Genomic DNA, 27,941 nt, shown 5'->3' with positions numbered 1-27,941 from the left:
AAGAGAATTAAGATAGTATGCGGATTGATGAAAATTCAAGATATTTGGGTGCAAAAGTTGTAAAGCAAAGGGATTTTTTGAAGAAAGAGCAAGAGTAGAAAGATCTTTGAACGTAAAAGTTTGAATGAGAAAAAGCTAGGGTATTTATGGCTTGCTGGTGACGATTCAGAACTGGTAGTGGCCGACCTGCGACTGACAGGCATTTAATACCTTGATAACTAGACCGATGAGACGTTTCGAGTTGTTTCTTACGCCATGATCGGGTGTATCAATGAGGTTCGTCGCTTACGTCATTACCCATTGAGATGGAGCTCAAAAATTCGTATCATTTTTTGTCATCTTCTTTCCTAGAAACGAGGGGACTATCTGTATACGGTCAAAACCGGGCTTGCCCTTCGTATGACTAATCGAGACTAGAATATGGTAGGCCAAGGTTCAACCTCGTGTTATATCTAACCATGGTGCAAAGTTAGGTTGCCAAGCTCGTGACCTAGAGACCGATCGAGATCGAGACCGAGACCGGTCAAGATCAAGACCGAGCAAGATCGAAACTGAGCAAGATAGAGATCGAGTGAGACCAAGGGAAGCTTACTGAGCCAAATAACGGAAATCCGAAATATCAACAATCGGGCGAGGACTGCGGCGGAAATTCCGGCACGTATCAAGAAGAGGCCGATTAATCAGCCTGTCATGAGATTCCTTACTGTATTTAGAATTGTATCAAGAGTAGGACTCCCCTACTATATAAAGTGGGTCTGATCATTTGTAAGGGACATCATATTCACGCAATACAAAGCAATTATACTGCCTTCTTCTATCTTTCAATATCTTGTTACTCTGTTCTTATATCAGTTGAACCTTCACTTGGTTTGAGGGTGACCGAATTCGAGGGCCAAGACTATTCGATTCGTTTGGTTTGGATTATTTCTTTCAGTCAATTTCAATATTAATATATATATTCTCTCAATTTGTGCCAAGTTATATCACGTATCCTTAAAATCGCATATAAATTCAATTGTTATTCATTTTTTGGGTAAACAATATTATCCATGACTTCTTGAATATGATCACTTTTGGGAGAATTCCTAATCTTTCAGACTTGAGGAACCCCCAATTTGAGACTTTACAAATATAAAAGTTAAACCTATTAGTTATCTATTGATTACCCATTAATTATCCATTTTCTAAATGGATAATATGATTCTTATCCATATTTGACCCGTTTTTAAAAAGTTTATTATCCAACCCATTTTTTAGTGGATAATATGAGTGGTTAGTTATTTTCTTTTAACCATTTTGCCACCACTAATTGGGAGTATTAAATAGAGTTGAATACCTTGGGTTAAAGCGTTTTATAGTTCACAATCATTCTAATTAAGTCTCATCAGCCACTCTATCTTTTATGTTAAGGTAGCACTAGTGTTGTATATAGAAAGAGAAAACATGCTACAGTCTCCACAATCAAAATATTAAAAGGGAATTTAAAAATAAAAAAAATTGTTCGCATGAGAGTGATCTTTGAGCACACCCACTTTGAGTGTGATGTGAAGTTAAAATTACTAAAATATAACTCCAATTATATAACTCTATAATAATAATAATAATAATAAGGTCCGGAAAGAGAGTGCATCCCTCGCTCAACAGGGCTGAACCGAGTTAGTTAGCTAGCAGGTTACTAAAGACTAGATGCTTAAAGGTCAGTCTGACGCACATAACATTTCGCATTCACGCAGATTTTGGAAAAGAGTTGTACCCCAAGGGATGTGATGTAAACAACCTATCCTAACGCAAGCATTAATAGCTGATTTCACGGCTTGAACCCGTAAACTATAAGTCATATATAGACAACTTTATCATTGTTACAAGGCAATCGTAACAAAAATCTTTTTGCAATTTAGTGCACAATTCATATCGCACTTCACGGTTTTATTGTCACTGTTGTTTACATGGACCTTTTTGTACTTCATCTTTAGTATGTAGAAAAAATCTCACATGCCAAAGTTATTTCCAGAAAAAAAAATATAATATTAGGTTTCGGACTAAGACTAGTTTTAAATAATGTTAACGGGAGCAGAGAATCTAGATAATCCACCTCAAAAACAGTTCCTTGGCACAGAATAAGGTTTTCCAAGCACAAGCAAACAGTTAGGCACCCATATATTTAATAAATTCACGGGCATTTTCATTTTTCACAGGTAGTTTCTCTTTGTAAGTAACTGCACACAACTTAGGACTACGTAGGGTAGGTGTCTCTTTCCAAAGTCTGTGATCCAATGCCCCTTCACCTTTTCTTTCCAATTAGCCCTTAACACACTGCAATTCACATGTATACACCATCTTTCTCAACCACCTCCAACAATTCACATTTAAACCTCTCCTGAATTTTTAGTTTGAATAGGAAAAAAAAAACCTATTTCTTGAAAATACAGGGACCTTGGGATCTTTGTTTTCTGTTAAAGTAATTGGCATTGTAGTATAGAGTGAAGAAAGTCAAGATTCACCAGCTATTTTGTACTATGTGGGATCTGGGCTTCTTTCTTTTTTTGACTAAAGATAAGGAGGCTTAGCTGATAATGTAGGTGGAGAGCAGTTAATGAGTTCATGGGTTGTTTAATTAGGTTCTTGAATGTGTCTATCTGAGGCTTGGTTTCATCATTTGGGGTTCTTGTCTTAGCTCAACATTTTCATTTGGGTTTGCTCTTTTAGAGGTCTGAAGGTGAAAGAATCAATTTTTGATCATTTTCCATTTACCAGAAGAGGCAATAACTCAGGTACTTCATATGTACTAACATTTGGAGAGTTGTTTTTAGTGCTTTTTGTGTCTTGTAGATTTGTTATTCAAATGTTCAGATCCATTGCCTTTTTAATTTGAATATTTCAAGAGGAGATGAATTTGTTCAAAATTTGGTACATTTGATATTTGTTAATTAGTTGTAGACGGCAACTAATTCTTTGCTTTCAGTGACTTCAAGCTAAGAAAGACTTGTGTCTGTCTACATCACTCTCTGAAAAGCTTGGTGGAGATATACTACTAGTTTATGTGAGTACATTCGGCAAATTCTACTAGTATAAGCTTGTTTAAGTTGCTGACTTGTTCTTGTGAATTTTTTTTGATTAATAGAATATGCCTCAAGACAGTCTGAGATCAGCTGTATACAGATCCTTTGTGACATGTGATGACCCGAAAGGTGTTGTGGAATGTAAGACAATTAGAAAATCCAAGATTGACCATCCAAAGATGGAAGGAACACAAAGAACATGCAGCCATTTGAATGTGTCTTCATCATCGTCAGTCTGCAAAGGAATGGCGGCAGATGAGTTATATTCCTCATCTTCCATCCAGCTAATGGAGGTGTCCAGAGAAGCTCAAAAGCTGAATCAAGTGATTGACTCATGGTCTAAGGGTATGACCTTTGAAACGCATTCTAAATATATCGCCAAAGATTTGTTGAAAGGAGCTCTTGATTTACAGGAGTCGCTAGTGATGCTAGGAAAGCTGCAAGAAGCTTCACAACATATGGCTAAGTTGAAGAAAAATCAGAAAGATGGAATATGCATTGGAAGGACCAAGTCCGAGAGGATTTCAGATCACAGGTTTAATAGGCTTGAGTTTCAGAAACATAGATTTTCTGTTGATGGGGCTTCTCAAGATTGTTTTGATGAGCTGAGGGAAATGATAAGAGACAGCTTTGCTAGACAAAATCTGTTGCCACCAACTTGTGCTTCAGAAAATGATAGAAGGAAAGTGGAATTATCTCCAGATCTCCCCTTTACCAGCTTCAATAGCTCAAGTGACTCCTCCTTTGAAAAGGCTAGTGTTGGTAGAAGTAAAATGATTACATCATCGGATGTCCCATCAACTAGCTCAAGCCAGTCCTCCATGGTTCAATCCCAAGAGGTTAGCTCTTTTGGTTATTCTCCACCCAAGGTTCAATCCCAAGACGGGCCGAATTTAATTGCCAGACTGATGGGTCTTGAAGAGATTCCTAGAAAGCCTCAGCACTTGGAGAACGAAAGGGTTATCAAGCAGAGCAGACCTATATTTGAAATAGATTTGCCAAAGGCAAAGAAGCCAACATCCATCGCTCAGAAGGTGGATGCAAAAAGAAGAACATTGGATGAAATTATTGAAACCATGCATTTCAAGGGGCTTTTGAGAAGAAAGTCTAATCATGGAACTCCTCAATTATTAAATAGGTTTGTTGATGATTCTCCACCCATTGTGATCATGAAACCTCTGTATGCGCTAGACTCGCAGGCTGAAAGGTTTCCTCCCTGTAACCATGAAGAAAATCCATCAGGCAATAGAAACACAACTGGAAAATGGGATGTAAAAGAAGAAACTTCACCTGAAAACTCTGATGATAAGAAGGGAGCATTGAATTCCACCATATATAGGAAATTGGAGACAGGAAAATATCAAAATAATAGATTCAGTAAAGGAAAAGGGCGCAATGATCATGGTGAAGCACCTGCAAAATCAAAGACTCTTGATGTTCTGGTTCATGGAAAACAGCCTAATTATACAAAGATTAGAGCTTCTTCTCCTGGACAGTATCGTGGTGCAAAATCAAAGACTCTTGATGTTCTGGTTCACGGAAAACAGCCTAATAATACAAAGATTAGAGCTTCTTCTCCTGGCAAGTATCGTGGTGCAAAATCAAAGACTCTTGATGTTCGGTGTCAAGAAAAACAGCCTAATACAAAGTTCAGAGCTTCTTCTCCAGGCAAGGATCGTGGTGAAGTACCTGCAAATTCAAAGACTCTTGAAGTTGTGATTCAGGAAAAAGAGCCTAATACAAGGACTAGAGCTTCTTCTCCTGGAAAGACCCTGCAACCAAAGAAAGAAGCAATTGAAAAAAGAGAGGACGGGACTCAACGAGTAGCTCCTGCTTTGAGAAAATCTAAAGAAATGAAAAATGTCAAAATCAACGACAGTGCTAAATTTCAGGACCAAAGCAAGATGAGCACTATGAAAGTGAGAAAACCCGAGAGAAATCCACTGGTTGCACAAGGTAAAAATACTATATCAGATCCCACCTCGAAGCGCATAACAACCACTGCATCTGATAACTCCAGTAAGAGGAAGAAGAATGTTAAAGCTGACAAGTCTGTCAAGAGTACCCCCATTGCTACAGTGAGTACATAGTTATAACTGATATTTTCGAGTCTTCCTTCTTCTGGAAGCTATGGTTCTCATCTCACGTGTTATTATTTATTGTCCAATTTCCTTTTTCTAACACAGAATTAGGGGACACTGTTCTGTAGGTGTTGGTCCTTCTGTGGAAATTAACTTAGGAGGATTTTTCTAGTATGGGCCCAGACTAATGAAATGTATTGATACAGGTTGACAACACGGAACACAAGGATGAAAATGTAGAAGCGGAGAAAGACACAGATATAGCCATAACCAAAGTTACATCCTCAGAAGAGCTTCAGTTAGAAGAAATGGCTGATATCTTTGAGAATCTTGTCATCGGTAAGACACTTATTTCATTATTTTGCCAGTTTCATGCAATTGTTCAGGTTATATTAGAACATGTTGTTTGCAATTGTTCATCATACATAGGCTTTCAAGTAACTATTTCCAGGGAATAACCTTAAGTGTTGCAATGTAGTTAGATATATATAGAGAAAAGGGCCAAATATACCCCTCTACTTTCATATATTGTCTACATTTAACCTTCGTTATACTATCGGGCCAAATTTACCCCTATAATCAACAAACTTTTAAAAATACCTCTTGATCTGTTAAATAATCCAAAATCTCCCAAATTTCTTTTATTTAAATTACTTGTTGTTCTTCTTCGTCCACTATTTCTGAAATAATTGGCATTTACCTGCTTTCTGAATTAGAGAAAAAATAAATAAGAGAAAAAAATATTAAATAATACAACCGAATAAACAAAGTATAGTAAATTGAAAAATCTAAATTAGGTAGCTTTTCTAAATTCTAAAAGTATTTACAACATCCCAATTTTAATGAATTCGTTGCACCAAATGTATGGAGACTTTGCAAGTATTAGTGATTGAAGTTGAAGTTCCTCGGAGACTTTACATTGTCTAATTCAACTTTGCTTTAATTAAATACCTACACATTTTGCACTCTTAAGTTAGTCGATCGAACTCTATACTAACCAGGCAATGACAAAATATATTTGAATATACATGTACATACATGATGATCAGCTGCATATAATACACAATAAATAGACCCACTAAATTCTACGGTGTGTATATGATTGAAAAATAAATAAAATTTTAAACCAATTTTATTTTTTACAAAAAGAGAAATTGGTGCATTGTTAATAAAAAAAAAATTATGAATAATTTGTATAGTCTAGTAACTTTAGCATTCACATCAATAGTAATTTTTGAAATTAAAATAGTGGACCAAGAAGAACAAGTGATTTCAATAAAAGGAATTTGGGAGATTTTGGATTACTTAACAGATTGAGGGTACTTTTAAAAGTTTGCTGATTGTAGGGATAAATTTGGCCCCAATAGTATAACGGAGGTTAAATGCAGACAATATATGAAAGTAGAGGGGTATTATTTGGCCCTTTTCCCGATATATATATATATATATATATATATATATATATATATATATATATATATATATCTCCCAGACATTGTTCAACAAACAAGAATGATGATATTACCTACATATAGTATCTAAGAGACCAAACATACAGAGTATTTATATTCTTCCTGTGCAGCTTAGAATATCTATTTTCTTCTTTTCGGCGAACTAATATATGCGACAATACTGTATACTGTTTAGTAGACACGCAGCAGCTGCATATAACCAAAAACTTAAACGAAAAATCTGGTGGACTCAAAAGCTTCCATAAAATCTATATATATATCCGATATTCTTGAGAAACTATATAAAGTTGTTTTCTAGTAAAACATATGGATTTTTGTATCTTGATTACTGTCTTTGTGGGTGAAAGTTCCAAAACTTGTAAAGAGATCAAGGGTTGGAAAATCTGCAAGCAGTAATTGAAGTAGTCTAATGCACTTCAACCTTTTACAGCCAGACACACAAAAGGTTGTAATAATTATAGTTCCTGAAGAAAAAGCTTTGGCCAATGGTAGCCACTGCTTGCCATGTGCATATATACCTCTTTGTTATTCCATCCGTTCAAGAACCATGATAGACAGATGACAATCTGAAAAGCTGTCATCAGTCAGGCTCCAATTTTCCTTTAGTGAGATTTATCTGTTGGCTTTGTGAAAAAATTCTAATAAAATATAATACTTCTTCTATTGCAGATAATATTGCCAATGGTGAACGTTTCCCTTGTGAATCTAGCGTGCAATCAATCCATTGTGTCAGTGACATCAGATTAGTGGAGCACACTAACTGTAACATCGATCTAGACTTCACTGAGAATGAAAACTTCAACTCCGGAGCCACTACAAGGTATTTACTGTTAAGCAGTGAATCATTCCTCTGTCAGTCCGAGGAGCTATTTGAAACAGATGCATGGGAACCAACTGTAAGGCATATAACAAGTGTAGATCATGAAATCGCTGATAGCGGACTCTTACTTGATTGTGCAAATGAGTTGTTAGAAAATAGAAGGTCTCAATGTGCACTGGCAGTTGATCCGTTTTCACTGAAGATGCAAAAAATTCCTATATCTTTTGACAAGTTGGTGAATGAAATTTGTGACGGGATTGAAGTTTTGCGAAGTTACCATAAGGTTGCTGGGAAGAACCTTTCAGCAGATGCTCTTCATCCACTGCTAGAAAGAGATTTATGGTGTAAGGGAGTGGTCAGCAGTGCATGGGATTTGGGTTGGAGAAGTGGATTAACTAATAATGAAGTTGAACAAGTAGTGACTGATATTGAGAAGTATCTTTTAACTGGATTTATCGATGATGTGTTGACTGACTTCATGCTATAGCACCAGTACATATTCACGTTGGCGATTTAGTAGCTTGACTTATATAATCTGTAAATAAGATAGACGAGTTGAAATAGGTTTTTAAGAAGCTGGGGTTTCGGAATAACATGAAGTTTACTAGCTCAAATTACATTTTAATGCTGAGTTGATCTTGAATTTATTCATATATTTCTGATATAGTTTTACAAATCCAGATATCATTTTGAAGCTTGATCAGCTTCGTAGAGGCAGCATGTGCACCGGTGTTTATGAAAAATTGAGGTTTCTGTCAAAAGTTGTTTAGAAGGATGCACCGTCTGTTTTAGTTATATTGTACTTCAAGTTTGTACACCTGCAAAAAAAAAAAAAAAAACGTCCATTCTGCTTCATTCCTATACTTTTCGTGTTGATGTTTGTACACGAAGCGGAAAGCACTAATATAAAATGCTAAAAGAACTTCAGACAGTTGCTCCCTTAAAAGCAACTGTTTGAGTTGAGTGATGAAACAGCCAAAGTTTGAGTTGAGCCCACCACACATTGCCATCCACTCCCATATAACTTATCAAATTCCTGAGATCAAATCAACGCAACAAAAAGCATCAAGATTAAACCCAAGAAAACTAAACCAGAGTAGCTAAGTAAAATTAGAGTACCTTCACAACTATAGAGGTATAGTCATAGACATCATAAACATCAAGAGCTTCAGATGCAGAAGCCATCTGCATCCTCATTGCCATATCTGTCTCCTTTATCTTGCCTTTTTCCTCCAGCATTCTTTCTTTCTTTCTTCAACTCTGTTTTTACAACTCCACAAATAGATGAATTCTTGTTTTGGAAATCAATAATGGAAAACATAATTTCATACAAGAGGTTTTTTTAAAAATTTATTTGGGGGAGAGGGGAGAAGGAGGGGCCTTTGTACATGAGATCAACCTTTATCAATAGCATTAGGTCTAGTATTTGAAAGTGCATCTTCCTGATCCACAGGTATGGACACTTTCTATTGCTTAATTCACTTCTAAGTACTACTAGATATCGTTACCCGTGCTGTGCACGGGACCGACATGAAGATGTTAACGTGCCATGGAAGATGTGAGACTTGAAATTCAGTCCTTCAAATTAACAATTTCGATAGTATGATTTAGCACAAAAAGAAGTACAAATGCCTGTATTGCATTCAAAAAGTACAAATGAGATGTCGACATGTCTTTCTCATTCAAACACACCCTGCCTCAATTCCATTATCACATTTTTCATCCAACAGAGTCCACATTTGCCATCTAAAAGAGTGAATATTTCACAATGCTGAAATGAACAGCCAAGAACGCCTTACCCAACTAAAATTAACTTGCGATAGATGAGGAATCTAATCTAGTTGCTACATATGAACACATCAACGCTATTATTTCTCAAGATTTTCTCATGTACCTGGAAAAGCAGCCCATATCAAAGAGAGATTATTATTTTTTGCTTTACTAATGACCCTAACAGTACTTTCACTGCATTGGATAGCAAAAACAGTAAATCAAGCAATTCATATCTATCTCCCAATAGAGTAAATCAAGTAATAAGAAAATCACAAAGTTCCCAACAACATTTTCAGTAATAGAACAGTTGCAACTGCCCTCAAGTTCATAGGAGGAGCTAGTAGATAAGGTAGTAATTGGCCATGTTGTTTGGCTATAATTATATATTTTTAGTGCATTACTTACCTTACATTTTGGTGCTTTAATACTAAATTGTACTATATTTGTGCTTAATTAAGTTTATTTTATGTGTAGGTACCGTGGAGATGAAATTGGGAGCAAAGTAGAAATTTTATGTGTATTTTATATCCTACAAGAATGGCTCATGATTATTTAATGATTGAAAATATTATGATATCATGATTGGGTGATGATTGAAGACATAATAAAGGGGTAATGATTAAAATAAGAAAAGAAAACAACAATTGGAAAGAAAGAGAAAAGGAACGAGTAGAATGGCAAAGTTAGGCGGAAACGCTGTGTTGCGGAATTTTTCCTATTTCGCTTAGGACAGTTATTTCGGCCCTACACAGTCCCAACTCATTTAAAAGGAGTTCTAAACCTAATATGGAGGCTACCTAACATATTTTGGAGGCAGAGAACACACACCACGCTTGGAGGAGCCTTCTAACTAGTTTTCTTCATCTTCTCTTCCTTTAACTTTTATTAGTTTTAAAGTTTTGGGTGCAACACGAACGTTATAGTTTGAAACTTGAATTGTTCTTATTATATTATCATATTGGTTTATTAATTCAATCTTGTGCTTAATTATTTGATTGTTTGATCACCAATTGAATACTATCTACGATTCTAGGATTGAACTCGGGAGAGGGAATTCTAGATTGCATATAAGATTGAGTAGAGCAAGATCTTGAACCTGAATTACGGAGAACGGATTTGCGGTTAGGATAGGGATATACTTAATTTCCTTGCTTGGTTATTATACGGGAATTATTAATGCGTTCTTGTTAATCGTAATTCGATAGGAATATATGTGCTAGGTTAGCTTGAATAGGCGAGTAATACTTCGGGAGAATACTACGAGTAATATTAACCCTGTCAATTAATATACAAGATAAATTAATTAGACAATTTAAGTGGAAGACTCAACGGGATTGTTAGCTAACCCATAACTCTAGAATATCGTCTCATTGAATTCGTCTCTAATATTGCCGACTTGTTTTCTTTAGTTTCTTGATTTTTGACTCTAGATTAGTTGTAGTTAATAATCGTTAGAAAAGTGCTTGAATAGATTAATTGTTTTAGTTTAATTTAGTAAATAGTTAATCACAAGTCCCTATAGGTACGATATCTGGACTTACAATCCTATATTACTTGTATGACCACGTATACTTGCGTGTGCGTTTGGGAGCAACACAACTTCTCAGCAGGATCACCATTGTCACTCTTGGGTAGGTTGAATTTCCTGGTGAATAGTAGCATTTTTGTTGAAACTTTAAGCCAAGCTATTAGAACCCATTTTAGAAAAAATCTTCTGGCTGTGATTTACACTTCCATGCGCTAGCTCGGCATCTGCCTTAAAGTCCCTATTCGCACAAGGTTTCACCGCATATTCAACTGTTAAAATAAGAAATTTGAATTGGAATTTCTATTAAGGTTGTATACGGTCGAAATAGATTTCGGTTTTCGTACGTTTGATCGAGTTCGAAAGATAATCGATCGAAGTGAGACCTCGAGATGGGTTCCGAAGATGGTACAAACAAGCTTCGAATCCGAGGGGCCGATCAATGTCGAGTTCGATATCATTATCAAGCTCGGATCCAAATCAAACTATGATGCAAAGTAAAGCTATCAAGCTTATGATCCAGAGACCGACCAACATTGACCCCGAAGCAATTCGAGAGCTCAAGTCAGAATCGAGCTCGAGCCAAGATCGAGAGCTCGAGTCAAGATCGAGCTCACAGACAAAAGCCGTTGCAATCCCACTAGAGGAGAGAATCTTGGCAGGAATTGTGAAAAAGCTGATTTATCGTTGGGTCTCCCACTGAGTATTTTTAATTATGTTTAAAGCAAGATCCCTCTACTATAAAGGGCATGGTTATCATTTCTGTAAAGGCAAGTTTTCATGCTTACATTGTAATCAAAACACTATATTCTCCCATAGTAAAGAGTTGTTCTTTCAAGCTTTTTAAATTGATTCCACTTGTTTAGTCCTGAAATTCATCTTGTTTACAACCTTATCTATTTTGCATTCTTTGCAATCCATACTTATATTTCTATTTATCCTTACAATTTGTATTAAGTTGTGCCACATATCCTTAGAACTACGTACAAATTCAACTCCATCCGTTTTTCGGGTAAACAAAGGTGACCGATGACTAAACAAGCAAAAGATGGAACGCGACAATTTCCACCAATAGAAAACATAAAATTAAGCAGGAATAAGTTGCAGAGTGGAGCAAGGCCAAATGAGAGGAAAACATACATTAAATTGAGCATACAGAAATTTTAAGACAATAAGGTCAAACATACATTTAAAAAGTGAACATACTACGTACTTCAGCATCTCCTTTATGTATTGATAAAACAAAATGTAAATATTCCTTCTTTCACTGTCTGGACTCTGATATGAGTTTGTTATTGCAAACAAAAACAGGAAAGAGAGTTTTCAACCATAAATTAGTAAGAAAGTGCATATCATTCATTTTTCCCATTTACCTAGGATGAACTCATCCTTGTTTATCCATCAGGTGCATTTTCAATTTTTATAATCTCTTTCTACGTTAAGAGTATTTTCTTCACCAGAGAACATATGGGAGAATTATGTCTCTAAAATTTATTTTGGAGTTTTTACTTCTACTTTAGGACTCTTTCAATGAATGCTGTTTATTTCAGAAAACTGCATTAAACGGTTAATTATAAAGAGCGAAGTATCAATACCATTTTAATTGAAATTAGTCTACTACATCATGCAATCACTATTCTCTTAACAATCTTTTACAGAATTAGCATATATAATATATAATATAATGATATAATGGAAAGAAAGAAATAAATTAAACTTTTCTGCGGCTTCTATTGCATCTAACTATTTGCCTTATTATCTGGTGCAAGAGCGGAGGATGAATGAATAAAACATGTGTATTAGTAAAAGCATAATACGCTTAAAAGAAGAGAATGAAGATGAGAATTTATTTCCTTTCATTTTTGAGAAGCTTCAATACATTCCTAAGATTGAAGTACAGTTCCATAAATATTTTTTAGAAACTCTTATCATGATTGGCACCAGAACAACAGTCGAAAACAAATGCAGAACACATCTAACATGTCGCAACTTTACCATCGCAAAGCATATTGGGAGAATCTAAATACTCCCTTTGTCCCAATTAATTTGATGCATTTCCGATTTTGAGAGTCAAAATTCTCAATTTTGACTGCGAATTCACACATAAAACTTTTAATTTTTTAAATAAAAATTACATATTTGAAAACTACATCAAAAGTATTATAAGTCATAATAATTAATAATTCAAAATACTTAAAAACATAAAACAATCGCGATCAAAGAATAGTCGTTTAACTCTCAAAATCCTAAATACATCAAATAAATTTGAACGGAGGAATGTTCTATAATCTGAGATGACCATCCCTTTCTTATCCCCTCTTTTGGCATGTACATAGAATCTAAAACAAATTTTGTTCTTAATACAACTTTCAGGTGCCCATAGAAGAAATTAAACCAATAGAGGATATATATGGAAGTTGCAGAATTAATAAAACAATGACAAAACTTAGACAAGAGCAGCAAATAACAATGGTAGAAAAGGAAATAAAACTATGACCGATAGGTCAAACAGATGACCAAAGTAGGCAATTAGAAGATACAGAAAAAAGTCAAACGACAACTACAGCAACCATTAGCTTTTATTGCATAATGGTGTTTAAAAGATAGCGAAGAAAAAGAAGAAAATATTAAACTAATGCAACTAATCACAAATAAAAGCTAATGAAGATACATAATAACACCTAAAGAAAATTCTCGAAAGAGGCAAAGGCACACCATCGCATAGGGTCATAGTTTTATTACTTATGGGTTTCTCCAACTGATTTACTTGATTACTAAATCAACTTACAGTAAAAGAAAATTTATTAATTCTAAAAAGGTAGGAGATTACCTGAAATACCAATGGCCATTAGGCGTGGATGCATAGAGAAAGCTCTAGATGAAGCAAGCATAGAGAAGATAGACAAAAGTTGGACAGACGTGGCAGTTTCCTTTAGGTTAAAAGACACACGTCCAGTTTTTAAACTCCAAAATGTCCTTATTGAATGAAGCCTACACGTGTTAAAAGTCAGGCCCAAAAGTGGCAAGAGCCAACCAAATAGGTCCCACACTTTATATTAGTACAATTTCGAAAACTATTTGAACAACAAATTATAACCGTGTTCGTCCCCTACAACACCCTTTTCTAAATATTAGTAATGCAAGAAGATGAAAATAAAATATGTATTAATTTTGCTATTATTAATTCCTTATTTGGTAGTGTTTTTTAACATATGATTAACTAATACATGTATTAGTTTTACATCTTATTCAACACTATTCTTATACATAGTAAACCATGACATTAGTAATGCCATTATTTTTAATATGAATAAGTATATATAAAGACAGAACTGCTCTTTTAAAACTTTTCCATATCCTTTCTAATGAATGTGGAGGGTATATTTGTAAATAACCAAATTTTAAAGAAATTATGCAATGCATGTTATATTTAATATACCAAACCAAACAATCGATAAAAAATAATTATATCATAACTAATCTCAGCATAATTAATTCAGTATTACTAATCTCAACATTACTAATACATCATATTCGATACAATTCTTATACATCCTACCAAACGACCTCACAGTGCACTACTCATCGACATCAAAGTTTCATACCTTTTAATGAGATGTACCATGGAATGATCACACACAACACCCAATAGGGGCCACCTTAAATTGTAAATTTGGAGAATAAAAATGACGGAATGGCCTCGTGACCACTTAAACTTGTATTAAATTTTAAAACCGATATATAAACTTACATCGTTCCCATTTGAACATTCAAACTCACGTATTTGGTAACTAATAAACTTATTTGACGGTTGACCATAACAGTGACAGGTGGTGTGGACAAACACTACAAGAAATCTGATATTTAGTGGCGACTATTTGTGGCGCCACAAAAGATAAGTGTTTAGTGGCGACAAATATTATTGCCGCTGAAAGCTTAATATTAGTGGCGACTAAGAACGAGTCGTTACAAAATATAATGTATTTCGCTGCGGCCGGGGTGAACGCCACATAACACAAGGGATTATGTGGTGACTCTCGGTGTCGCCACTAATCTATATATAATTATAAAGCAGGGCTTTAGACCACTGACGCGGCATCTATCATTGAACAAGAATGATATTTATCTAATTTCTCAATTTTTTGAGCTTTTTCTTCTTATTTTAGGATTCATCCATCCCGAAAAGGCGGAGCATTCACAATTTCCTGAGCCTTTCAAACCAACACGTTTTAGAGCAAATTCCCCAAACCGTTTCAAATCAGCACGTTTCAGAGCAATTATTCCACCGCTTCAATTGCAAGCACTTAAAGCAAAAAATGAAACAACAAAGCGGATTCAATTTCAATGGTGCTTTATTATTTCCATTACCTTCTTAATCAGCAACTACCGATCCCTGATTTCCAATGAATTATATCTCAAGTTCGGATACACACCGATGATTACAAACCCCTTACTGTTTAACATGGGTAATTCTTTTCACTACCTAACCCTAATCCCCTCTTATTTTGTTCCTTTAAAATTTTCTTGGTTATATACTTATGATAATTGAAACTAATGAATTGAATATTGTTTGTTACTCTTTTGGATTGTGCAGTATTGTGATTACATTCACTTCCAGCATCCAAGAAAATTTTTGATTTTCTCTTAAATATTTCTCAATTTATAGTAGTATGGTTGAGGAAACATAATCAAGCTATTGTGGGTTATTATAACTGAGTTTGTTTTGCAGGTATCATTCGAATGGTAAAGATTTTTCTGATATTATTGTTTGAGACACTTGTGGTGGTGCTAAAGAGCAGTTGCACTACAAATATTTCAATTATTAATGCAGGAGATGGTCCTAGACAACATCCAGCTCAGGTTTGCACCTCACGTAATTAAAATAATTGCTTTAATAGACTCATGTTACAATTATCGGAGCGGCAAGCTAACCAACCATGGGAATTCTTTGAAACTTTTTTCTCCTTTGCTTCTTCTTCCTTTCCTTTTTGGCCTTCACATTGTTAGTCTGGAGAGTGAGATTTATATTAAGAAAAAAGAAGAGTGCAAAAAGAAAAACTGAGAATAGTGTTTGCAATTGGTATTTACAGCATTTATAGGTTCTATAAATGTGCTGAAAGTACACTTAGTGTGACTAGCACTGATATAATAATTCAGTTTGTATGCAATTTCATGTTCAACTAAGATGTCAATTTTATAAAATTTAGCACCTCTGGGTTTCTCTTTTTATTATTTTTAATTACATTGAGGGTAGTATAGAGTCTGAAACTTGGTATTATAGGCTTATCTTGATTTTTACTGGCTATTTGCTCTATGTTCAGTTTGTGTGTCATTGCTTCATCTGATGAATCAAATGTTCAATAGATATTGGACTATTAAGGTGGTCGTAGTAGTTGTTTTAAATTGGTATGTGTCTCCACCTCAAGGTCCAAATAAATCGGGAAGAAAGTAAGTTTTAAAAGAAAAGTGAGCAACTGCATTTTGATGGATGGATTATAGCAACCATATTTTCTTGCGTCAATGAAAGTGACATTCTTTTTTTTTCTCTTTCTCCGTAAAAATAGCATTTCTTCTGCTCTATCTCTGTATGTCATCCATCTTTTATTTTGCTTTAGCTAAATACGACTCTAAGAGGCTTTCTCAGTTGTTGTTAGGAAAAAGAATAAGAACGAAGAAAATGTTTAAACTTGTGTTTTGTTGAGATGGATATTATTTTTGGTAATGTAAACACAATTACTGTTGAATTCGTCTTTAAATACATGAATTCTTATATACTTAAGTGGTCACGGATGCTTATTAATTGCTTCCATAATTAGGAAGTCAAGGCAACTGCAGAAACTAAATAATGAAGTTCTTATTTTATTTGATCCCTTTTTTTATTGGGTGCCAGGGTAGGGTGGTTTAAGTTTTGAATAATGACGCAAGTCAAGTTTTTAAAGTTTTGATCTTTCTTATACTTTGATCAATTATGGGCGATGCAATGGGTTGAAGGTGTTTCTTAACTTCTAATGTCCCTCAACTTAAGATATTTTCATGGAGTATGATTTAGTTTGGGTTTACTGGGAGGATAAAATATGAGAATTGGTTTTTATGATCTAGAAACAACTACTTCGCTAGCCAGTATAACAATTTTTGAATTTCCAACAGTAAGTTATTTCGACAAGAAGATCATTTATTAATTGATTGCTATAAATAAGTTTTATTGAGAGATTCCATGTTGCTTCCAACTGATAATTAACTTTTGGCATGATTTGCTTTAGAATTCTGATACTATTTTAATCCAGATGAAGCCTTTAGTGTTCTTTAAGATGTTCTGAGTGAGGAGTGTACCGACGCTTCTACTCAGTTGTTATCACACTCTTTAGACAATAAAATTTGGGGAAAAAAAGATGTCCAGCCACAACCTTTTTGCACCTGCTATTGATTTGGACTGGTCTAACCTGCAAGGAAGATATTGATTGAGTCGTTGATTAGCTCCTATTTTGAGAGGCTGAACATCCATTTTGGAGCGGATAAGTTTATTTTTTAAGAGCGGAGAAGTTTGCCCTTTTATAGTCCATTAATAATGTTATTTTGTTATTCAAATTGTAAATGTGTGTATATATGAGATCATTTCCTCTTTGTAATATAATGGGATTACATAATCGAATGAACATATATATTTTTTGTTTTGTAACTAGCAATTGGAGGTAAGAGAAACTTTTTGAGTATTGTGCAATATGTATAATGCAAGTAAAAGAATAATGCAGACATGTTTTTTTAAGTACGATATCAAATCGTCGATGTAGCATAGTATCCTTCTTCGAAATTGAACATGCTTTTTCTATAAAGTTATTTTCTGAAACTGAGAGATTGGATTGTATGTTTATTTTCGCTTTTCCTGTATCCTTTATCTAGGTGAAAAGTTGTCTCAATAAAAATACATCATTCGAAAAATTATACGAGATACGGTGATATGAATTGGAAAAAAAAGAAGATTCTATGAGAGGAATTCTCTCTAACATTATGTGATGTGAATGAAAAAATAAAATCAAAAGATAGAAATATAGAGAAAGGCAAATCTGCACTAGAGGGTGCATAATCATAGAGGTTTGAGAGAGAAGACAACCGATCGAGGTGCTGCCAATTAAAGATAGGTTTGGGTGATGAAATTGAGAAACTAAACTGATATATTTCCCAATTTCGAGGCTTTGACCTTTTATTTCATTGTTAAGATATCATTGTTAATGCGGAATGGTTAAAAAGTGCAGATTTAGTTATTTTTTAATTTATTTTTCTTTTTATTTCACATGTTTGCTTTATTTTTTAAATACTAATAGGGAATCCATGGCTTCTCTTATATCTTAAGAATGTGTTATGTCTCATTTGGTCGATGTTGAATTGTTGAGTACTATTCTTACTATTTAAAGTTGGAGCATACAGAAGCTAAAATTGATTGAAGAGTAAAGATTAATTTTTTCTAATTAAATTTTTAACAATAACTATTTAGCCACACAAATTCACTAGTTGTAATATAATTAAATCGCCCTAGATAGTCCTATTTTTATATAAAGACGAAAAAATTAAAAAACAAACCCTAAAGTAACAAATCTCCTCCTCATAAAGGAGCTAACGCTCCAGCTTCTCAACCCCAAATCACCTTTCTTCTACGACTTGCTTCTCAGTGAAGAGGACCACACACCGTCGGTGGTGAACATGCTCCTTCTTGTCTCATTATCTGGCGAATCGAGCGCTGATTTCCGTCCTCATTTCTTCCTCTATCTTGATTTTGTGCTCTCTGTTTTCACAGGGCGAAAAAACCTAATCTCTTTTTCTCTAATGTGATGGTTTACGAATTATCATCATATTCAAAAGAAGCTATTATACCTGATGGCGACTGGTGTGTTTGTGCAGCGCAAGGCTCATGGTAAGCACGGTCTTTAGGGTTTTTTGGTTATTTAGTGTTGTTTCCTTTCTCTAGAAGTGTAAAATTAAGTCCTGATTATGTGGATTTTAACTCTTTTTTATGGTATCTTTGTTCTCTTAAGCTTTAAAACTACTGGGTTTGATTAAATTTTTGCAATTTAGGGTTTTTATACTTGAATACTGCTCAATGCTTTGGAGTGCTAAGTTTTAGGTAATTTTGGAAAGATTCAATTCCCATTTTCCGTAGTTATTGGTTATGATAGCCTAGAAATTAGGTCTTTGAATGAGAACTTGTATTAATTTGCTTCATATGTTCCCTTGATGATATATTATTTTAGATTAGAAAGAAAAATAGAATTGGGGATTTATTCCATCTTGTGATTTTTCATAGAAAAGAGAATATGTGATTCACATATATTTGGATAGTTGATTTATTATGTATTTGGGATGCCCATCTAATCAGATTGGTCGCTAGTTAATTTGCCAAATTGAAACTAAGTGCTCTTATTGTTATCAACTTCTATTTATTTCCTTGTTAATCCAATGCTCCGAACAGGTTATTTTTACCATCCTAATATTATAAACATATTATTTTTGGAGATTTGTACTTGTCAATGATCTGCATTAGAAAATCTGATACAATTTTCTTCTCATGTTTAATCTTTTAGTAGCCTCCTTATGGAAACTACCTGATGAACTTTTTTCAAGTTTATATTCTTATTAATCACCTTTGTATTAGGTGTATCATTGAAGGGTGCATATTTTATCATAAGAAGAGATGTTCCATAAAGATGTAGAAGTTGGAAAAGTTGGTTATTAAAATTTGTGTTGGTATGTGATTAAGTTGAAAAGCATTTTTGACTTGGCAAGATAAATCCTTTTCTGCTATTTTAAACTACATTTCTCACTATTTGATTTTTTTGTTTTCCCCCCATGGAGCAAATCTTATATTCGAAGTTTGTTCCGGAAGAGATTGATATTTCAGCTTATTAGCAACTTTAAGGTACAGTAACTTTTGGTAGGATGCATTGTGGTTAATGAGTTATGATAAGAGCCAAGTGTCTTAAATATTAGTGTTAAGCTCATGTTAGAATAGTAGTAGTCAAGTGTTCTAGTTTCATGATAATACTATTACACGCCTGTTCAACTTATACATTTATAGTTGGTCCTAAAGTTATAATCTTGTGCATTATACACTACTTTCTTAGTCATATGTCTAAATGGTTGTAGGTTAGCAGTTCTATCATATTTGTTCAGGGAGATCGGTGAATTAGTGGCTACAAATTGGTAAAACCAAGGGAAAGTAAGCTATGTTTGAATTTTACCCCTTTGGCGTGGCTAATTTGTGGTCTGATTTGCTAATTTTATAGCTGCATTTCTTCTGCTGTCGCGGAGAACCAACTGATAATTCTCATGTTTCTTCGTGTATAAGTTTATTATCCGGCGTTATTATCATGTGTCAAGATGTTATTATCTTTCATGTAAAATATGTGGTTCTGTCTTTTGCTGAGAAGACTTAAACCACATGGACAAAGAAACTGGTCTCGGAAAGATGACGGATAAACGAGTTAGTAAATCTTTGATATTCCTATTGACAATCATTGTTTTTTTGCTTGTTTATTTAGTAATTCCATTATGTCTATAGGATACAACAACAACCCAGTAAAATCCCACTAATGGGGTCTGAGAAGGGTAGTGTGCACGCAAATCTTACCCCTACCCCGAAAGAGTAGAGAGGTGTTTCCGAAAGACCATCGGTTCAAGAAAATAAAAAGACAAAAGGACAAAAAGGAGACAATGTTAGTAACACCACAACAATCATAGGAAAAATAGGAACACCATGAAATCCAGAAGAAAGATGCAAAGCAAAGGGAGACAATATTAATATCACCACAGCAATCATAAAAAAAATAAGAACACCATGAAATTCAGAAGAAAGATGCAAAGCAAAAGCGATAGCTAGTAAATAGGACCTGCAATGAAAAGCGAAATAGTAAGACACAACATTGCCACTAGTTATCTTAGACAAAAACCCTACATGGCTAGTCCCACAATGGTACGAAGTAAGGCACAACTCAATTACCTCCTAACCTACAACCCTAATACTCGACTTCCACATCTTCCTATCAAGTGTCATGTCCTCGAAAATCTGGAGTCTCGCCATATCTTGCCTGATCACCTCTCCCCAATACTTCTTTGGCCGCCCTCTACCTCTTCTCGTGCCCTCCACAACCAGTCGCTCACACCTCCGTACCAGAGCATCTGGGCTTCTCCTCTGAACATGTCCGAACCATCTAAGCCTCGCTTCCCGCATCTTGTCATCAATGAGAGCCACATGCACCTTCTCTCGAATATCGTCACTCCTAATCTTATCTATCTTAGTGTGCCCGCACATCCACCACAACATCCTCATTTCTGCTACTTTCATCTTCTGGATATGTGACTTCTTAACGGGCCAACACTCAGCCCCATACATCATGGCCGGTCTAACCACCGCTTTATATAACTTACCTTTGAGTATCGGTGGCACTCTCTTATCACACAGGACTCCAGATGCTAACCTCCACTTCATTCATCCTACCCCAATACGGTGTGTGACATCCTCGTCGATCTCCCCTCCCCCCTGGATAACCGAACCAAGGTACTTAGAGCTGCTTCTACTCGGGATGACCTGCGAATCAAGCCTCACATCCACGCCCACTTCCCCTGGCTCAACGTTGAACTTACATTCCAGGTATTCCGTCTTCGTCTTGCTCAGCTTGAAGCCCTTAGACTCAAGAGCCTGTCTCCAAACCTCCAGCCTTTCGTTAGCACCGGCTTGCGACTCATCAATCAGAACTATGTCATTGGCGAATAGCATGCACCATGGCACATCCCCTTGAATATGGTGTGTTAACGCGTCCATCACCAGGGCGAATAAGAACGGATTGAGCGCAGAACCTTGGTGTAACCCCATTACAACTGGAAAATGCTCAGAGTCGCCTCCTACTGTCCTAACCCGAGTCTTATCCCCATCATACATGTCCTTAATCGCCATAATGTAGGGAATCGACACACTTTTTGCCTCCAAGCATCTCCAGAGAACTTCTCTAGGAACCTTGTCATACGCTTTCTCTAGGTCAATAAACACCATGTGTAGATCCTTCTTCCTCTCTGTGTACAATTCTACCAACCTTCTAACAAGGTGTATAGCTTCTGTAGTCGAACGACCCGGCATGAACCCGAACTGGTTGTCGGATACGGAAACCGTCATCCTCACCTTCGCTTCAACCACCCTCTCCCACACTTTCATGGTATGTCTATAGGATGATGGAAATTAAAATTTAAAGAATAGATTTAAGTTGTAAAAAAATGTTGAAGGCTACTGGAAACTAGTAAAAGGTTGAACTCAAGCTATTCTCATGCATGCAAATATCTCATTTTAAATAGAATAGCTAGAACAGTTTATGTATAAATATTGTATGTTCATTTGAGTTGTTTTGGTTTGTGATATATGCGAATAAGAGCTTGGGGATGTTTAAGTTTCATGGTTGACCTTACTGTCCACGGAGAAAGAGATAGGATTGATATTGCACTATCAAAATTTTATCTCATAGGATTTAACATTTTCTTGAAGTGCACATCTTATTTCAATGAGATTAAAACATGAAGGCAGTGGAGATGTTAAACTCTCCATACATAACATTTATTTCTATCGCTTGTGAATTATTTCAAATGTTAACATTGTCAAACTATACTTGCATCACAACACATTGTAATACTCAATTAGGAAGTTTGTTCTTTTTCAGTTGATTAGTTTAAAGTTTGGGGATTTACAAATGAATGAAAGTAATTTTAGTCATCATTCCGATCGCGACTTTTTAAAGAACATATTCACATGGTTGCATCATTCCATATTAATGGTATCTGAATGTGTTGTCTAATAAATCTCCTTGAATCTTTGTAGGTAGTAACCAATCTATCCAAAGTGTGTGCAAAGTATAATGATGCACCTTCTTATAGGCAGTACCAAGGAGCGGAACAATGGGATCTGCCAATATTATCCTATCTTGGTTTTGGTCAGGCCTTTTCTCTCACATTTGGCAGCATTTAGGACATCAAAGTTTGTTAGTTGAATTACAAAATCATGTTCTTTAGGGGAGGAGGGAATGGTTCTAGCCAAGGAGGAGCTCCAAAACATTATATTTATCTTTGTTCTTTTGTACATTTCATGTTTATGTACAACTACTATATGTTATGAATTTGTTAATAAAAAGTTCCGATTTAACTTTGTTTGAGAAATATATTTATTGGTGTCTCTTCTAACGTTATGGATTATTCTAATACATTTGGGCAACATTTGTAAAAATATTGCAGCATCATAATAAGAAAAAACTATTTGTGGCGACTAAAGTCGTCACTAATCAGCAAGCTATTGTGGCGACGGAGGCTTGCTGCCGAATGTACGATTGTTTTGTAGCGACTAATGTCGCCACTAAAAGCCATTCTCCATGAGTATTTACTTGTTGCCGAATGTACGATTGTTTTGTAGCGACTAATGTCGCCACTAAAAGCCATTCTCCATGAGTATTTACTTGTTGTGGCGAGTGTAGTCGCCACAAATTGTGGTTTTTTGTGGCGACTATCAAAAGTCGTCACAAATAACCTTTAGTAACGGGAGTACATGCAGCGAGTCCAAGGTCGCTCGACATTGGTCGCCGCAATAAGTCAGATTTCTTGTAGTGAAAGTGTGTCACGACCCGAAATTTCCACCTTCGGGATCGTGATGGTGCCTAACATTTCACTTGCTAGGCAAGCCAACGTTAGAATAATTCTTTTACCAATTTTAAACACTTTGAACAATTTACCCAATCAAACAGAAATGAAACTAAAATGAAGAACAAGTAGCATAATAACTCAATTATCTAGTACAATCCGGATCTGGAGTCACAAGTACACGAGCTTCTAGAGTTTCTACAAATAGGGTTTAAAATAAGTACAACTGTCTCGAGTGAAATGAACAGTAAATAGGGAAAAAGGAAAGGGGACTTCAAGGTCTGCGGACGCCAGCAGATCTACCTCAAGTCTTCAAATAAGCTAAGCCGAGCTGATGCGCCTCACCGACAGCTGGGGCCAGTACCAAAATTTGCACAAGAAGTGCAGAGTGTAGTATGAGTACAACCGACCTAATGTACTCCGTAAGTGTCGAGCCTAACCTCGACGAGGTAGTGACGAGGCTATGACAGGACACCCACGTAATTAAACTTGTACAGACGAAAATATACGTACAATATAACAACAAATAAAGATTAAACATGTATTATTTGGAGGGGACATGCGAAAGGGGTACAAGATACGGTAACTACAACAGGGAATGACAATATGAAATAGTCAATAAACCTTCAGCCAATGATACAGATATACATAATGAATAAAAACTGCACGGCATCACCCTTCGTGCTTTTACTCTCAACTTCACCATGAAACAATAATAATGGTACGCCATCACCCTTTCGTGCTTTTACTCTCAATCTCTTCATAAAATGATAAATACAACACGGCATCACCCTTCGTGTTTTTACTCTCAATTTCATCATGAAACAATAAATACGGCACGGCATCACCCTTCGTGCTTCAACTCTCTTCCTCACTGTGTATTAATCAATAATTGCAACAACAATCGACATGACATCACCCTTCGTGCTTTTACACTCCCCCTTACCATGTAACAATGAACATATAATAATTGGGAGATAGAATAGGCAAGAATAAACCTTACGTCAATAACGGTTCCACAATAACAACCTCAACTTCAAAAACAAAACTCAATTATCACAAATAGCCCATAAATGCGGAAAGAATGATCAATTTAGTAACAAACTAGTTTAAGCATGGATATCATTATCAAAGAAGGGAGTAAATTACAAGAAACAAGTCCCACCTGCATGCTTTAACCCAACAACAACGCATAAGTACTCGTCACCTCACATATACTTTGTACCCAACATTTAAACATGTAGAAAATAGGCAAACAAGTCCTAATCCCTCGAGTCAAGGATAACCACGACACTTACCTCGCTCCAAAATCGACTGAAAGTTCAACCACGGCTTTGCCTTTCGAACAAACCTCCGAACCAACCAAATCTAGAAAATTATCAACCAAACGATTCAAAATAAGCCTTAGGAACTACCCACGAATGAAAGAGGTTCAATTTAGGTCATTATTGAAAAAGTCAACAAAAGTCAACTTCCGGGCTCGCTTGGTTTAAACCAAAATTCGGACCAAAACCCGATTACCCATTTACCCCCGAGCCCGGTTATGTAATTTATTTCGAAATCCGACCTCAATTTGAGGTCTAAATTCCAATTTTACAAAAATTTCTAATTCTACCCAAATCCCCAATTTCTACCATGAAAATCCTAGATTTTAGGTTGAAATCTTATGAAATGCAATGGGCAATTGAAAGAAAGTAGGTTAGAATAACTTACCAACGAATTGGGGAAGAAGTGCTCTTGGAAAAATCGCCTTTAAGGTTTCTAGGTTTGAAAATTTGAAAGAATGAACTAAAATCCCGTTTTTCCATCTTAAGTCCAGGCGGAAATGTCGCAATTGTGACCTGGGGTTCGCAATTGCGAACCCCGCAAATGCGATAAATCCTTCGCAATTGCGAAGGTCCCCTATCTCTGCTACCATCGCAAATGCGATGATTTTGTTCGCAATACCGAACTTGGGACTTCCGCAATTATGACCCCTTGATCGCAATTACGAAGCATTCCCTCCCCACTAATACTTTGCAAATGTGAACCAATTGTTCGCAAATGTCAATCAATTGTTCGCAAATGTGAACCCATGGTGCCCAGCTACTCTGCACAATTGTGAGGGAGTAGCTCGTAATTGCAAACTTGACAGGTTGATTTCCTTATCGCAAATGTGAAGCCAGACCTCGCACTTGCGAGGTCTGAGGCCTGCACCAGAAACAGTAGAGCATCAACTATTTTTCTAAGTCCAAATTCACTTCGTAGCCTATCCGAAACTCACCCGAGCCCTCGGGGCTCTCAACCAGACATGCACACAAGTCCAAAAACCTCATACGAACTCGCTCGCGCGATCAAATCGCCAAAATAATATCTAAAACTACGAATCAGACACCAAATCAAATGAAATTTTCAATGAAACTTAAGAATTTCTATTTTAATAACCCAACGTCCGAATCACGTCAAACTAACTCCGTTTTTCACCAAATTTTGCAGACAAGTCATAAATATAGTAATGAACATATACCAAGCTCCGAAACCAAAATTCGGACCCGATAGCAATAAAGTCAAACCTTAGTCAAATCTTTGAATTCATTAAACCTTTAAACTTCAAATTTTTGACAAAATGGGATAACTCGAGCTAGGGACCTCCGAATTCGATTCCGGGCATACACTCAGGTCCCACATTACGATACAGACCCACAGGACCGTCAAAAAATGGATCCGGGTCCGTTTACTCAAAACTTTGACCGAAGATAACTCAAATGGATTTTAAGTCAAAATTTCACATTTTATCAATTTTTAACATAAAAGCCTTTAGAAAAAAGAGACGGACTGCGCATGCAAATCAAGGAAAGCTAAAATGAGATATTTGAGGTTTCGAAACATAGAATTGAGGTTTAAAACTCTAGATGACCTATCGGGTCATCACATTGTCCACCACTAAAATAATCGTTCGTCCTCGAACGGACATAGAAAAGTACCTGGATTGGTGAAAAGGTGTGGATATCTACTCCGACTAACCTCTCCACTGCACTCGAACTGAAGGATAACTTTTTGACCTCAACTGTCGAACTTGCCGGGCTAGAATAGCCACCGGCTCTTCCTCATAAGTCAAATCCTTGTCCAACTGGACTGAGCTGAAATCTAACACATGAGACGAATCACCGTGATACTTCCGAAGCTTAGACACATGGAACACCGAATGGACTGTTGATAAACTAGGTGGCAATGCGAGCCTGTAAGCCACCTCACCCACTCTCTCAAGAATCTCAAAGGGTCCGATATACCTAGGGCTCAACTTTCCCTTCTTCTCGAACCTCATCACACCCTTCATGGGTGAAACCTGGAGCAATACACTCTCTCCGACCATGAATGCAACATCATGAACCCTACGGTCGGCATAACTCTTTTGCCTAGACTGAGCTGTGTGAAGTCGACCCTGAATAATCTTGACCTTATCTAAGGCATCGTGTACCAAATATGTACCCAACAACCGAGCCTCCCCCGGCTCGAACCATCCAATTGGCGATCAGCACCGACTCCCGTATAATGCCTCATAGGGAGCCATCTGAATGCTCGACTGGTAGCTATTGTTGTAGGTAAACTCCGCAAGTGGCAAGAACTGATCCCAAGAACCCTCAAAATCTATAGCACAAGCGCGGAGGATATCCTCTCTAATATCTTAATAGTGCGTTCGGAATGTCCGTCCGTCCGAGGATGAAATGTTGTGCTCAACTCAACCTGCGTGCCTAAATCACGCTGTACTGTCCTCCATAAGTGCGAGGTGAACTGCGTACCTCGATTAGAAATGATAGACACGGGTACACCGTGAAGACGGACGATCTCGCGGACGTAGACCTCATCCAACTGCTCTGAAGAATAGGTAACTGCCATAGGAATGAAATGCGCTGACTTGGTCAGCCTGTCCATAATAACCCATACCACGTCGAACTTCCTCTAAGTCCGTGGGAGTCCAACAACAAAATTCACAGTGATACGCTCCCACTTCTACTCAGGAATATCTAACTTTTGAAGCAAACCACCAGGTCTTTGATGCTCATACTTTATTTGTTGATAATTTAGACACCGAGCTACATATGAAACTATGTCCTTCTTCATCCTTCTCCATCAATAATGTTGTCGCAAGTCCTGATACATCTTGGCGGCACCCGGATAAATAGAATACCGAAAATTTGGGCCTCCTCAAGAATCAACTCACGAAGTCCATCTATATTGGGCACACAAATACGACCGTGCATCCTCAAAACTCCATCATCTCCAACAGTAACCTGCCTGGCACCACCGTGCCACACTATGTCCCTAAGGATAAGAAAATGAGGGTCATCATATTGCCGCTCTCTGATGCGTTCATACAAGGAAGACTGAGCGACTGTGCACGCTAGAACACGACTGGGCTCTGAAACATCTAACCTCACAAACTGATTGGCCAAGGCCTGAACATCCGATACAAGCGGTCTCTCACCGACTGGAATGTATGCAAGGCTGCCCATACTCACTGCCTTTCTACTCAAGGCATCGGCCACCACATTAGCCTTCCCCGAATGATAC

General features: G+C 36.4%; 1 protein-coding gene and 2 long non-coding RNA genes across 5 annotated transcripts; 2 read left to right on the top strand and 1 right to left on the bottom strand.

Moving 5' to 3' along the window:
• Positions 1-2,187: 2,187 nt before the first annotated feature.
• LOC104105175 (uncharacterized) lies at positions 2,188-8,085 on the top strand. 3 transcript variants are annotated; one of them, XM_009613430.4, is made up of 5 exons: positions 2,189-2,771; positions 2,963-3,040; positions 3,122-5,137; positions 5,347-5,479; positions 7,282-8,085. In XM_009613430.4, exons 3-5 carry the CDS (start codon positions 3,125-3,127, stop codon positions 7,917-7,919), a joined length of 2,784 nt encoding a protein of 927 aa, XP_009611725.1. In that variant the 5' UTR covers positions 2,189-2,771; positions 2,963-3,040; positions 3,122-3,124; the 3' UTR covers positions 7,920-8,085. The 3 variants fall into 3 exon arrangements, with proteins under 3 accessions (XP_009611726.1, XP_009611725.1, XP_033514319.1); XM_009613431.4 differs by lacking the exon at positions 2,963-3,040 and having other exon boundaries at positions 2,188-2,771; XM_033658428.2 differs by lacking the exons at positions 2,189-2,771; positions 2,963-3,040 and having other exon boundaries at positions 3,300-3,404; positions 3,473-5,137.
• Positions 7,801-13,649, bottom strand: LOC104105173 (uncharacterized). Its single transcript, XR_011411800.1, has 2 exons — positions 8,552-13,649; positions 7,801-8,468 (listed from the first exon to the last, which is right to left on the bottom strand). It is a non-coding gene; the product is annotated as an uncharacterized lncRNA (long non-coding RNA).
• A 1,063-nt stretch (positions 13,650-14,712) lies between these two features.
• On the top strand, positions 14,713-22,916 carry LOC138900704 (uncharacterized). The gene is made up of 3 exons (XR_011411882.1): positions 14,713-15,196; positions 15,460-18,636; positions 22,582-22,916. It is a non-coding gene; the product is annotated as an uncharacterized lncRNA (long non-coding RNA).
• The last annotated feature ends 5,025 nt before the right edge of the window (positions 22,917-27,941 follow it).

The sequence above is a fragment of the Nicotiana tomentosiformis genome, chromosome 11 (genome assembly GCF_000390325.3).
Source record: "Nicotiana tomentosiformis chromosome 11, ASM39032v3, whole genome shotgun sequence".
In the NCBI taxonomy this organism is placed as follows: domain Eukaryota; kingdom Viridiplantae; phylum Streptophyta; class Magnoliopsida; order Solanales; family Solanaceae; genus Nicotiana; species Nicotiana tomentosiformis.
This window is presented reverse-complemented; position numbering and strand designations above follow the sequence as displayed.

Coding starts and splice junctions, on each gene's coding strand:
- LOC104105175 (XM_009613431.4), top strand. CDS start 3,125: ATGCCTCAAGACAGTCTGAGATCAGCTGTATACAGATCCTTTGTGACA. Junction 5,138..5,346: donor AGAGTACCCCCATTGCTACA/GTGAGTACATAG, acceptor GTATTGATACAG/GTTGACAACACGGAACACAA. Junction 5,480..7,281: donor CTTTGAGAATCTTGTCATCG/GTAAGACACTTA, acceptor CTTCTATTGCAG/ATAATATTGCCAATGGTGAA.